Below are 14,931 nucleotides of genomic sequence, written 5' to 3'. Positions count from 1 at the left end.
TTGGCAGCACCCCTGGACTCTATCCACTAGTTTCAAGTAGTGCCTCTCCCCCGAACTGTAACAACCAAACATGTTTCTAGACATTGCCAAATTTGTGGGGAGGAGGTGGTGGCAGGAGAACCAAAATTATCCCCAATTGAGAACTACTGCCTTAGATATAAGCTAACATTTTTGCATCCTTTTACTTTTTATTAAAATACTACTTTTAAAAATCTGTGGTCCAGGCACAGTAGATTGTGCCTGTAATCTCAGCACTTTGAGAGGCCGAGGTGGGTGAATTGCTTGAGGCCAGAAGTTCGAAACCAGCCTGACCAACATGGCAAAACCTCGCCTCCACTAAAAATACAAAAATTGGCCAGGTGTAGTGGCGTGAACCTGTGGTTCCAGCTACTTGGAAGGCTGAGGTGGGAGGATCACTCAAGCCCAGGAGGTCGAGGCTGCAGTGGGCCATAATTGTGCCACTTCATTCCAGCCTGGGCAACAGAGTGAGATCCTGTCTCAAAACAAAACAAAACAAAAACAAAAACAAATAAAAAGAATTACCATTCAACCCAGCAATCCCATTATTGGGGACATATGCAAAGGAAAATAAATCATTTTACCAAAAAGACATATGTACCCATATGTTCACTATAGCACTATTCACAATAGCAAAGACATAGAATCAACCTAGGTGTCTATGGCAGCACCCCTGGCCTCTACTCACTAGTTCCAAGTAGCGCCTCTCCATTGATAGCAATGTTGGATTGGATAAAGAAAATGTGGTATATAAACCCATGGAACACTACACAGCCATAAAAAAGAACAAAATCATGTCCTTTGCAGCAACATGAATGCAGCTGGAGGCTAACAGCCTAAGCAAACTAATGCAGAAACAGAAAACCAAATACTGCATGTTTTCACTTTTAAGTGGGAGCTCAACACTAGGTACACATGGATGTAAAAATGGAAACAACAGATACTGGGGACTACAAGAAGGGGAGGCAGGGGTTGAAAAACTACCTATTGAGTACTGTGCTCGCTACCTGGGTGACAGGTTCAAGCATACCCCAAACCTCAGCATTCTACAATATGCCCTTGTTACAAACACGTACCCCATGAACCTAAAATAAAAGTTGAGGAAAAAAAAGTTACGGCATAAAAATAAAGTATTAATGTTTCATAAAAGTTATGACAAAAATGCATTTGTGATTAGTAAACTTACCTCCGGTGTAGTGACTCTGAAAATTTAAGGCTGGCATAAATAAATTCTTTAACTTGAATGTAAATATGAGGCACTGACTGAGACATGGGGAATTTCTTTGGGAAAGATTGCTGTAGAAAAGAAAGTTAATATTGTTTTGAAATTTTAGAAAAGACATGCTAATCACTAAAATGTAAAATTAAATTGATTTCACACTTGAATAGCAAATACCTGCATCAAAACCCTGTTATATTTCTATATTTTTGATATTTTATCAAAGTATTTCTGAAGAAAATAATGTGGCAATTTACCCTTGTTTCTTAAATCATAGTATCAGACTTCCAACAAGCAGAGAAAACACATACCAGTGCCTCTGGTGTATTCCGATGATGAGTATTCTGTCTGTAGGTGATGCCTAGCTGTCTGCTTCTTTGTGTATTTATCATGCAAGAGTCAGGGTGGCCATGAAAATTACAGGCCAGCTTTCTGGCTCAGAGTAATTAAATAATTCTAAGACTCCCTTCACTTACCTTCAGTGAAGGCTTGAAGCCACTTCAAGAAGTTACTGAGTTTATTCCATTACTCCTAGAATACCTTATAGCGGGTTTCTGACCTCTATGCCATTAAACACTGGTATGCAGCCAATGGCTTACAGGGTGCTTCCTGGCTAAACTACTTTATAAGTCATCATCCATTTGAAATTCTCAGTCTCTAAAAAGTAAACTCCTTCCAAGATTGTTACCAAAAAAAAACCCTCTTTTCTATTTCATTAAGTCTAATATACCTTCTATCTTCACCTTCATTGCAATCTTGTTATACTGGTGAAAGTACCGTCACCAAGACCACCAGTGATCTCACAGTTGTTCAATCCAGTGGTTTCTTCAGCTCTCATGTTACCTGACTTTTTTGAAGAATCTGACACAGTTGACCCACTCCTACTTCATAAATGGTCTCTCCTTCCTTGGACTCCTGCCCACAATGGTTTTCCTCCTTTTTCTCTACCTACTCTGTTTCTTCTCCTTTAGCCATTACTTAATTATTGCTGTGCTTTTGGGTTCTGTCCTAAACCCTCTCTTCCTACTACGTATACTTTTCTTGGACGATCCCATATAGTCTTCAATCACCATGCAATCATCACGCAAGTACGAATATCTCCAAATCTACAACTCCAGATCAAATCTTTCTCTGAAGTCCAAATTCACGTATCTACCCATTGGACAGCTCCATTTGGCTGTACCATTTGAGATATACTCAAAAGGTCCAAAAGTGAAATTATCATCTTTTTCTTCTAAATCTGCTCCTCTTGTGTTTCTTATCACAGTGAATGCTGCCACCATCCAAGGTAGAAACTTAGTTATCTTACTTGACTCCTTTATCTCTGTTACCCCTCATATGCACATAATCAGCAACTCCTGTTGCTCCTACCTCCTAAGCATCTCAAATCAGCTTCAATGACCATAACCCCCATTCAGGCTACCTAACCCTCTTCTCTCATCAAGATAAATGCAAAAATCTACTAGGTGGTCTCCCTGCCACTAGTCTTACTCTTTTCCAATTCATTCTCCACATATTAGCCAGATCTTCCTAAAGCACAAATCTGGTTATGTTTTTACCACTTAAAATTCTTTCATGGCTTCCCATAATCCTCAGGAAAAAGGATAAACTCTCTAACACTGTTTAGTAGGGCCACTATGGTCTGGCCCTTTCTACTTCTCCAATTTACATCTCTTGATCTTCATCTCTTGTATTTCATCTACTTTGACCTTTACGCAGCCTTTCTGCATGGTGCATCCCCTGTCTTAAGCAATGCAAACTTCTGTGAATTATAATTTCTTATTTATTTTATCTTGACTATAATCTCATTGGGAAAAGAGAAGACACAAGATACACAACTTGAAAGTTATTCCTATCAAGAATTATGACAGGAGGTCGGGCACGGTGGCTCATGCCTGTAATCTCAGCACTGTGGGAGGCCGGGGCGGGCAGATCACGAGGTCAGAAGATTGAGACCATCCTGGCTAACATGGCGAAACCTCTTCTTTACTCAAAATACAAAAAATTAGCCAGGCGTAGTGGCACGCGCCTGTAGTCCCAGCTACTTGGGAGGCTGAGGCAGCAGAATCACTTGAACCTGGGAGGCGGAGGTTGCGGTGAGCAACTATAAGCTCCTTGACACCAAAGACTAAAAATCTAGCACATAGTACTGTTTCTGGTATATAGTAGGTATATGAAAAATATTTGAAATTATTTTAATGACATTAAAGGCAGAATATAAATGTTCTTATTTTGGCCAAATGATTCTAATAAAATTAACATAGCTATCTACAAAATATTTTGCATGTATGTTTACTATTACTTACTCCTCCATTCATAATTTATGTTGAAAATAACTCAAGTTATTTGACAGTTTTATATATTTTCTAATAGTTTTAATTGAAAATTATACTTAAACTAAGAAAAAATATACATACACAACCAAAAGACTTTATTAAATAATTTATGAGATTTTCAGTTGTCGTATTTTAATTTTCCATGTGATTTTACTATTAACAGTAGTTCTTCTTTTTAATAGTGACTAATACATAGATCAATGAATACAACTCCTAAGAACTTAATCTTAAGAGGTACTGCATATATGAGAAACTCTCTGCAAGAAAAGTTAAATTTGCTTTTAATTATAAACCTATTTAGAATAGTTTAATATGATTGGAAAGGATATTAGAGATTACTGAGTTCAAACTCCTCATTTGACAAATGAGGCACAAATGCCTACACAGGCTCAGTCATTTGCCTATAATAAGCCACAAGCAGCCAGGCGCGGTGGCTCACGCCTGTAATCGCAGCACTTGGTATGGCTGAAGCAGGCAGATCATCTGAGGTCAGGAGTTTGAGGACAGCCTGACCAACATGGTGAAACCCTTTGTCTCTACTAAAAAAAATTACAAAATTAGCTGGGCATGGTGGTGCATGCCTGTAATCCCAGCTGCTCGGGAGGCTGAGGCAGGAGAATCGCTTGAACCCAGGAGGCAGAGTTTGCAGTAAGCTGAGATGGCATCATTGCACTCCAGCCTGGGCAACAAGAGCAAAACTCCATCTCAAAGAAAAAAAAAAAAGCCACAAGCAGAGCTAGCACATGAATCTAGACCTAGTCTAGTGCTCTTTATATAGACACTAGCCTGAACAAACTCATTACCAGTAACTAAAAAAAAAAAAAAAAAAAAACTAAGCCATGAGATGGAGAATATTCTGGTGATATTTCTTGACAGAACAACTTTCACTGGGCTTTCAAAAAATACAGAATTAGAATAATTATTCTGGCTTCTTGTATTAAAACATAGCTAATAGGTATATGCAATGGCAGCATTAGCTATAATCTAGAAGCTTTCCATTTAATTACCTGGTTCTGTATTTAGTGACTAATACACATAATATGCTTAGTTTATATATAAAAATATAACAAAAATTTACAGTCACGATTCACTCAGAATTTGATCTTGCTCATGCTGAAGTAATAAAAATTTAGAAAGGTAATGAATTATAAAAAGTTGAGAAAATAGTAAAGAAGGAGAAAAAAAACAAGAATAAAGAGAATACAAAAGTGACAGTTACAGTTACTATGACATCCTTTTCTAATGAGATCTAATTCTACCCAAAGATACTGGATAGGTACAAGGGAGCATGTTTGCACGTATATATGCATATACACATGGATTCATGTGCATTCTGAGAATCTCCTACATGGCTGGTCTACTTACTTTCTCTACCCTTTTATTCAGATATCTTGACTCAAAAAATGTATATATTCCTACTTCAGGAAGAAATCTACAGGTAGCTATTGCTTTCACCTATCACTTATTTAACCAAGATAAACTTTTTGTAAAAGTGTACTTCTTTTAAAATCTTCCACAGTGATAAACAATTTAAAGAAATTCTTGTTTCATTCCCTAGGATATACTCTGATTACTATAAATCTATTTTTCATTTGGAATCCACCCAACATTAGTAACACCTCTCCTGGGAATCCACCTAACGTTTGGGGCAACTACTTCTAGTATCCCCAGGAAAGTCCCTTCTTAACGTCATCAAAATCTCAGTAGTAGTAGTAGTAGTAGTAGTACTAGTAGTAGTAGTAGTAGTAGTAGTAACACACTCTTTAAAACTTAACAAAACATAGTTTTCTCAATACAACAACAAATTGTCCCCCAAGAAACCACTCTTATTTACAGTCTCAGCTTAATATTTAATATTATGTAGTAACAAATACCACGAATTTATTTTTAAGAAAATACTTGAATTAAAAACTAGCTTGTACCTTTTCAAGGTCTGGATCTTGAAAGGGAAATTTGCTGATGACAATTTTATATTCTTCTTCATTGACAATAGGGATGGGGCTGTAATTATCTTCTTCAAAAATGTCCCTGTTAGGAAAGGAAAATCGAAAACTTATCATTACAAAACATATTATTAGAGTACTAAAAGACAATACCTTAAAAAACCCCAACTATTACAAAAGCAGTTTTTACTTGTCAGTTAAAGGTCCAAATAGGAAGATACAGCCTAAGCATCCAGAATTCTAAAATCCAACAACAAATAAGTCTTGTCCCTCAAAATTCAGGTACAATCTCCTTTTTCCACTAGTTTGTTTTACAACCTCTCAGCACTTTAGTTTTCTAATCTAGAACAATTCTCAAGGTGATATATTCTCAACAAGTTCATTATCTGTAACTAAAAAAGGATCCATGTAATGGAAAGCATTCCTGTCATAATTTTTTTTTTTTTTCTTTTTTGACACGGAGTCTCGCTTGTCACCCAGGCTGAGTGCAGTGGTGTGATCTCAGCTCACCGCAACCTCCGCCTCCCAGGTTCAAGTGATTCTGCTGCCTCAACCTCCCAAGTAGCTGGGACTACAGGCGCGTGCCACTACGCCTGGCTAATTTTTTGTATTTTGAGTAAAGAAGAGGTTTCGCCATGTTAGCCAGGATGGTCTCAATCTTCTGACCTTGTGATCTGCCCGCCCCGGCCTCCCACAGTGCTGAGATTACAGGCATGAGCCACCGTGCCCGACCTCCTGTCATAATTCTTGATAGGAATAACTTTCAAGTTGTGTATCTTGTGTCTTCTCTTTTCCCAATGAGATTATAAACTCTTGAAGATCAAAACAATGTGTTATATTTGTTTAGCCTCTCATAATGTGACTAGAAATGGATCTTTTATAGTTGGTGACGCAGAAACAGTTACTACTCATCAAATATCCATGTGCTCTCCTGTACACCCCCTTGCAGTTAGGTAGGGCCATATGACTAGTTTTGGCCACTGGGCTGTGAATGCAAGTGACATGTGTTGCTTTGAGTTTAAAGCCTTTATAAGCCAATTGTGCAAACCTCCTTTCCATGGTGACAAGGAAGACAACATGTTGAAAAGTTAGAATCACAAATGCAAATAGCTTGTATCTCTGACTAGTAAACTTATTGTTGGCTTCTGTATGAGTGAGGAATAAAACGTGTTCATCCACTGAGATTTGGGGAATTTTTGTTGCTACAGCATAACTTAGGCTGTCCTAATGTAATTGTCATCCAATCACCTTGGCAGGGTAGGGAGATGCCAAGATGTTCGTCAAAGAGTACAGTTTCAGTTAGACAGGGAAACAGGTTTTTGAGATCTATTCCAAAAGGTGACTACAGTTAATAATAATGTAACATATATTTCAAATTGCTAACAGTAGATTTTAAATATTTGCACCACTAAAAGAAAAAAATAAGTATGTGAGGTGATGGATATGTTAATTTGCTTGATTTAATCATTCCATAATGTATACAATATATCAAAACATCAAACTGTACCTCATAAATCTATACAATTACTGTCAATTAAAACTAAATAAAAGCACATGTATCCAAAATAATACAAAATAAAACAGGGCTCATAATATAGTGAGAGAGAGTTGCATACAGATAAACTATAACAGTAGTCAGGTTATAAATTTTGGTCATGGTAGTAGTCAAGTTTTGAATATCACTCAATATTGATAATTTTTCTTTTTCCCCCATTTAACTGTTGGGTTGTCAATTCACTATTTATAAAATATTTGAGGATATGGGTCAGAGGTAAACAAAGCTTAAGTTCTGCTACTTCTTAAAAATTTAGGGAGCCAGACATGGTGGCTCACGCCTGTAATCCCAGCACTTTGGGAGGCCAAGGCGGGGGCATCACGAGGTCAGGAGATTGAGACCATCCTGGCTAACATGGTGAAACCCCGTCACTACTAAAAGTACAAAAACTTAGCCAGGCGTGGCGGTGGGCACCTGTAGTCCCAGCTACTAGGGAGGCTGAGGCAGGAGAATGGCGTGAACCCTAGAGGCAGAGCTTGCAGTGAGCCGAGATCGCACCACTGCACTCCAGCCTGGGTGACAGTGCAAGACTCCATCTCAAAAAAAAAAAAAAAAAAAAAAAAAAAAGGAAAAAACATGATCTGGAAGAGTATTAAAAACAGAAGTCAACATATATTTGGAAATTGTGTATTAAAATTGACATGCTATCATTTGTTCTCCTCTACTATTACTCTGGAGGATAAAATTAATCCTCTCTCTATGTGAATGAAGCCATTAGCTTCCCAGAGAGAAAACAACACCACATGTTTTCCCCAGTCTTGAGGAACAATCTTACTACTAGAAGTCTTAAGGTAGATAAGAGAGAATAGCTGACCCAATACAATCTATCAACAGTTATGAAAACATAAACACCCTTCTGAAGAGGCCAATTAAATAACATCAACTCTGTAAGATTTTATAACTATAAAAATACCATATTACATCATATTATACATTGTACCATAGCATATATTTTCTAGATTACCATCTTTATCAATAAATGCTACCTTAATTTTAAAACAGTTACTAAAATAATTGTTGATAGTTACATATGACTCATCGGGACTGTCAATTATCCATCTGGGATAGCATCCTGATAATATCACTCCTGAAGAATGTAAATACAAAAAACTCAAATAAGGATTTGTTTAGTTGATTTTACTAGATATGTATCACCTTATGAGCCACTCAGGCATTTAAAAAAATTGTTTTTAAGAGCACGGTCTTACCCTATTGTGCAGGCTGGAGTGCAGTGGTGTGATTATAGCTCACTGCAGCCTCAAACACCTGGGCTCAAGTAATCCTCCTGCCTCAACTTCCCAAGTAGCTGGGATTACAGGTGCGCACCACCATGCCCAGCTAATTTTTTTTTTTTTTATTTGTAGAGACAGGGTCTCATTATGTTGTCCAGGCTGGTCTCAAACTCTTGGCCTCAAGTGATCCTTCCATCTTGGCCTCCCAAAGTGCTGGGATTACAGGCATAAGCCATCTCACCCTGTTCGAAGATTCCTATTACAGTATTTAGAAGGTCAACCTCCATAGTTTTGAAAGCTGATGGGATAAGTGATAAGCTGGTATTAAATCATCTAACATACTTTTATTTTAACATCATCAAATATTGACACATTACTTCTATCATATTTTGGGTAAACAAGATGTAAAACCTCAAGATTGACCTTTTCTTCCCGAAAGGGAGAAGGATGGAGAGAAAGAGACAAAAAAAGAGAGAGAAAGAGAGAAAGAAGGGAAGGAGGAAAACCTTTAGCAATTAAAGTGGGGGGGCATATTTCTCTTCTCATGTCACTAAAAAGTTATATAGGTATTAAAATACTTTTGTCCATGGCCTGCAGACAAGTGGTTAAAGCGAAAGTAATTTGCTCTTTAGCTTCTTTAAGATTCTTAATCTAGTGATGTTGTTTGTAAAAACAGCACTTGCCCAAAACAAAATTTAAAAGCTGTAAATTTCTGTCTCTAATACAAAATATCTTTGAATACTTAGAGCCTTGTAAGTATTTAATCACTTACTAGGAAAAAATTACAGATATTAGAACTACAAGTAAGTATAACTAAAAACTGATTATAAATGTTACAGCCACTATGGAAACAGTATGGTAGTTCCTCAAAAAGTTAAAGGTATATTTACATATGATCCAGCATTTCACTTCTGGGTATAAACCCAAAAGATGTGAAAGCAGAGACTCAAAACAGATATATGTATACTGTTCTCACATTCACAGCAGCATTATTCACAATAGTCAAAAGGTGGAAGGAACCTAAATGTCCATCAACAGATGAACCGATAAACAAAATGTGATATATACAGACAATGGAATATTAGCCTTAAAAAGGAAAGAAATTCTGACATGCTACAACATGGATGAACCTTGAAGACACTGTGTTAAGTTAAATGATCCAGACGCAGAAGAACAAATATATACGATTCCACTTACATGAGGTACCTAGAGCAGTCAATTTTAGAGACAAAGCAGGAGTGGTGGCTGCCAGAGGCTGGGGGAAGGGGGAAATGGACAGTTATTGTTAAGCGAGTAAGAGTTTCTATTAGGGAAGAGGAAAACGTTCTGGAAATGGATGGTGATGACAGTTGCAACAATGTGAGTGTACACCACTGAACTATACAATTGAAAATGGCTAAGATGGTAAATTCTATGTGTACTTTACTACAAGAAAAATGATTATAAGCATTTTTATTAATATATGCAAATGAACCACTTGAGTATTTGACAAACGTATTCATTATATTAAGGCACCATGACTTAGACTAACCTGAAAACTCCAGCCCATTTCTTAAGCAGTGTTTCATTGTATTGATCTCTTATTTCAAATAAAAGGTCAAAAAGTCGGTTCACTGGAAAACCATAACCCTAAAATACAAAAAAAAAAAAAAGCAGATCAACAAGTGTACAAAATATTCATTAAAATGTTGGGAATACTAGAGAATCATTTGGAAGGAATCACTAGATCCCACTGTATGCCATTCTCACAGTAAGAAAATAAAAAGATATATTTTGACTTTCTACTACATTGCATGTGGTAAAAAAAAAAAGAGGTCCAGAAAGAGTTTTATGAGAATAGAATGGTTTTCCATTTTTTCTCTTTTCAGTAATGATTACAGTGTTAGCCTTAAAAGTATTAAAAGTCAGGGCTGGAGGAAAAAATTCAAGATAAGTTTTTACATAACAGTGTCTTGGGAAGTGGTGCCTAAATAGGATACAAGAAGAAAAGGGAATGGATTCTGTCTGAGACAGGCTGGCTTCCTTTTGCACCTTCAACTTAAGACTGAGTTTGTCCTATTGGGAAAATTTACATCTTTCCATTAAACATTCACACTTCCAAATTTTATTCCTTCCCGACTCCAAACTAATTGAAATCTTACCCACATCGGGACCAAACATTCTCTCTTACCTCACAGAATTCTCCACTTGTCTCTCCAAGGTTTCTCTCTCCATCTTTGTTCTTGAGCCTATCTCCTTCCACATAAACCATTCCATGGGTTAACTTCTTACTCTATTATGTCTTTAACTTCCACAGGCACCTTTCTCTTGGCTAAATAAATATGCTAAACTGTTTTCCATCTTTTAGCCAAGAAAAACAAGAGACCAAAACAGCTCTCCCTCAATTTTCTGTAGCCTGTCAGCTGCCGCTGTCACTCCCTTCACAGTCAAATGTACTACAATCTCTCACTTCTATTCCTTTAAACTACTCAACAATGTCACAACAGTCTATCTCCTAAATATCAAATTCAATGATCTCACTCTACCTGACATCTCTTTCTTGAAATTCTTCTGCTTTCAATTCTGTAACACCAATCACTCTTCTTATTCTCCTTTTACATCTATGAACAATCCTTCCAGTTTCCTTGTGTAACTTCTATCTGTATCCTTTAATCTTTTCTTCTAGCTCCCTAGGGCAATCTCAAATCTAATGATTTCAATCTCTGATGATTACTTCAAATCTGTATCTCTAGCTAGGCCTCTCTAAATTCCAAATATTTAATTCTAACACCTGTTTCATCTCCATTCAGTCAGTCAGCAAGTACATTAAACCTACTTCCTCTCTCCCCAGTGAAATCAAGTGTTCCTCTTATTTCCTATCCATAATAATAATGCTATCATCAACCTAGTTTATCAACAGAGAATCTAGAAAACCACCTAAACACCCTACCCCCACCACACACACATACACACACACAAAGTAGTCACCAATTTCTTCTGATTTTACCTCTTTTATAAATCAAATCTTTCATTCTCCATTATCTACCCATCTTTCTTCCAGAAATATTCTTAGTGCCACTGCTTTATCTCAGGTCCTTAATATCTCTTACCTAGACCATTGTAAAAGCTTCCTAAACTTTCAACCATCTCTCTCTCAATCTATTTCCCAGATTCTCAAAATTACCATTCAAAAGTATAAATCTGATTGTGCCATTCCCCTGCCTAAAAACTACAAAATGCTTACTAAAGTCCCACAAGACGTCCCATAATCTGGGTCAGTTTCATCACCACTATTTGCCCTTCCTTGTTCACACCTATATTCTACAGTTTCTAATACCATCAAGCTGCTCCATTTCACTTTCACCACACCATGCTTTTATCTATAGTTTACACATGCTATTTTTTCTTCCATTAATACCCTCTCCTTCTTATCTATTTGCTGAACTCACCTTCAAATCCCAGCTCAAGTTTCAACTTTCTGTATAGCCTTCTTCAACTCCTAGAATCTAAGTTAGTCATTCCATCTTCTGCAAGCCCAAAGCTAACATATTGCTTGCTGCATTAGGATGTCTTATTAAGCATTTTATTTGTTTACAACTAAACTGGGAATTTCTTGAAGCCAAGGACTTTTACGTCCCTACTGTCTTACTGACTTCTATTATTTTATACATCAACTAGTCTGCTAACATGTATTGGGTACTCAAAAAATGTTAATAAAGGAATCAATAAATGTTTACTTGTTATTTGCCTAATAGGTAGTAAGGAATATAAATATGCTGGTATTACTTTTTTTACTTTATTGTTTAGTCAGTTTTGTTTTAGATGATAAAATACTGGCATTTTAAAAGCAAGATTTCCTTAGGGTGGCAAGGGCCAATTTAAAATCTAAATATTATATAACATTCTTTAATTAGTTTTCATGAAAAGACACTTACCAGTTCTTCAATTAATAGTTATAAATTTAAAAGCCAGCAATCATTAATTCAGTATAAGATGGATCTAATACTGAACCTGTCAGCTTTCAGTGAAATGAAAATACTGCAGAAACTGAAAAAGTAGGAAGGAGTGGTTGACTTCTCCAGTCATATTTCAAAGCAATAATATGAGAAAGGTATCCTTGCAAGGGTTTATGTAACTATCATTGTTGCTTTTACAGTGCCAATATTACCTAAATATTATCTTTGACTTTCCTTTGATTCTCTGGAGAATTCCTTGGTACCATATCAAATACTGTAGATTCAGCTGTACTCAAAGTCCAGTCCAATAACTATTTATTACAGTCTACAAAGAAATAAGGAGTTTGCACCAGAATACAAATTGATGCTGCTACTTATATTGAAAAAAGTCTTGCTTGTAGCAAGATGCCAATCGCACTAAACTTTGTACTTGGGGATACAGTTAATTTACATTCCGAGGAAAGCTCCTTTTTGTTATGGATCTAAGAGATAATTTGCAGACTAACAATAAACAGTTTGCAGACCAGTGGTCCCCAGACCACACTTTGAATAAAAGTGCTTTAAGTCATTAAGTACAGCAAAATTACTATCCAAAATTACTATTACTTTTACTCTCCATGGCGAAAATCACAATTACTTTTGCACCAACCTAATATCTCAAGCTACTTAGAAATGGGTGCCCAAAATTTGGACAGCCCCAAATAAAGCTTACTAAAAGTTTTATTGCAGTGAGATCAATATTATACAGTCATCACAAAATTTATGAAAACAACAACAAAAAATCCCACAGTATTCCACTGTTACAATATAAGCCATACAAATTAATATATAATAGACATGAGTAATAAAATAATTTACTAAAGGAGCTTGTGGAATCTTCTCTTTAGGTTTAAGAATAAAGTAGAAAACTATAATTCTAAGAGGCAAAGACTCTTGTGATAAAGCAAATAGTTTAAATCAGGATTTCCCAAAGCATATTATATAAAGTTCCAGATCTAAAAGATGTTCTAAAGGGGAAAAAGATTTAAGGGTCAAATATATTGGGAAAATGCTGCATAATCATCTTCCTTTTGGGAACTTATGGGTATAAATTTGCTCTCAGAAAAGTTTTCAGTAGAGAAATATGTTTTACTTTTGGACCACAGAACACTTTTTTTAAGTAACAGCTCATCACACTTTGGAAAATGTTAGTCTGTACTTCATGAAAAGTTACTTCTAACCATAAAAATCCCGTAAATTTACACAGGAAAAGAAAATGCAATCAATTCTTTATTATCTGTGATCAAGGAGGAAGGACAAGCTAGAAATCTCAAAACTTTGATACCGAAAATCGCAAAAACACTGAGTTTTGAAATAATTTAGCTTTAATCTTATTTTTTTGTTTCTTTCGTGTTTTTTGTTTGTTTGTTTGTTTGTTTTGAGATGGAGTCTCGCTCTGTTGCCCAGGAGAGTGCAGTGGCGCAATCTTGGCTCACGGCAACCTCCACCTCCTGGGTTCAAACAATCCTCCTTATTTTTAAAAAGAAAAAAACAATTCAAAAAAGTAAAGTGATTTGCTCACAGAACACATGGAAAACCAGAAACCAGGAAGAATATGAACACAGTTTTCAAATCATGTTTTCATACAAAGTATCATATTTAAAACTAAAAACAATTCTGAAATTAGTAATAAACCCATTTTCACAAATAAGGATCTAAAGCTTAATGAACCTGCAGGCATACAATTAGTCAACAGCACAGGCAGAGCAGAAACTCTGGGTCTATGTGATTCTAGAACCCATTTCTCACTGCCCTAAGGCAGAATTTATATCTTCTAATTTCTAGTTCAGGGTTCTTTCCATTATACTCTGTATTCTTTTTTTTTTTAACTGTAAAAATACTTTATTCCAACTGAATGATCAATATTTTAAAAGATAGTAGCATCCCTGAGCTCTGTCTAAGCTTCATAACTGAAAAGGAAGTAGTATGAATAGTTCTGGGTAATAGCAGAATACCAATACATAGGCAAACATTTATTACTACTAATTTACTGTCACTAATCTACAACAACATAAATGAGTATAGCCTATATTTTGTATGTTTTTAAGTGATCAGAATAACCATTAATTGTTAGGTTATCACCTACCTGTAAAGTATCTGCAAATATTACAATAAGATTCTTCAGCTCCAGAACAAGATCAGGATCAGTGCAATAGGACTGAGGGTGGAAACACACAAACAAAACAAAACACCGAAAACAACAAACCAGAGTCATATGATTAAAAACTAAGAAATAAGAACTTGATAATGTTTCTTTTAATCTGCCAGACTTATAATAAGTTTAAAATCTTGGTTGGTTAGATCCACAACTGACCTTCTCTATTCAGTATAAACTTTTAGAGGGAGATCATAATATGATACTTATGATGTTTATGTTTCAAAAGTCTTTAGATTTTAAGGAACTAGTTATTTAAACCGAAAAAGGTTTATATAGAGACTATGTATTTTCACATTTCATCTATTTACTTATTTTCCATCTTATAAAAGAGACACTATGTATTACTTTTTCCAATATAAGAATTACAATTTCATTATTTTCTTAGTAATTAACCAAAAGAAAATTATTAATTTCAAAGGGACAGTGAGATTTACTCTGTCCCTTTCATAGCATTTAATAAGATTTTGAAAGTGAAATGTTGTATCTAATACGACTA

At 35.8% G+C, this 14,931-nt stretch overlaps 1 protein-coding gene across 6 annotated transcripts in view; it reads right to left on the bottom strand.

The window, feature by feature from the left end:
• The window catches only part of EXOC6 (exocyst complex component 6), a 227,528-nt gene that overhangs the window by 111,954 nt on the left and 100,643 nt on the right, over nucleotides 1-14,931 (bottom strand). For all 6 annotated transcript variants that reach the window (XM_017876754.1, XM_017876757.1, XM_017876756.1 and 3 more), the window contains 4 exons: nucleotides 14,364-14,435; nucleotides 9,835-9,932; nucleotides 5,496-5,601; nucleotides 1,205-1,314 (listed from right to left, as the gene is read on the bottom strand). In XM_017876754.1, coding sequence (XP_017732243.1) covers nucleotides 1,205-1,314; nucleotides 5,496-5,601; nucleotides 9,835-9,932; nucleotides 14,364-14,435 — 386 coding nt within the window. The remainder of the gene's footprint in view (nucleotides 1-1,204; nucleotides 1,315-5,495; nucleotides 5,602-9,834; nucleotides 9,933-14,363; nucleotides 14,436-14,931) is intronic.

Source organism: Rhinopithecus bieti, unplaced genomic scaffold (assembly GCF_001698545.2).
Source record: "Rhinopithecus bieti isolate Rb0 unplaced genomic scaffold, ASM169854v2 scaffold_9383, whole genome shotgun sequence".
NCBI lineage: Eukaryota > Metazoa > Chordata > Mammalia > Primates > Cercopithecidae > Rhinopithecus > Rhinopithecus bieti.
This window is presented reverse-complemented; position numbering and strand designations above follow the sequence as displayed.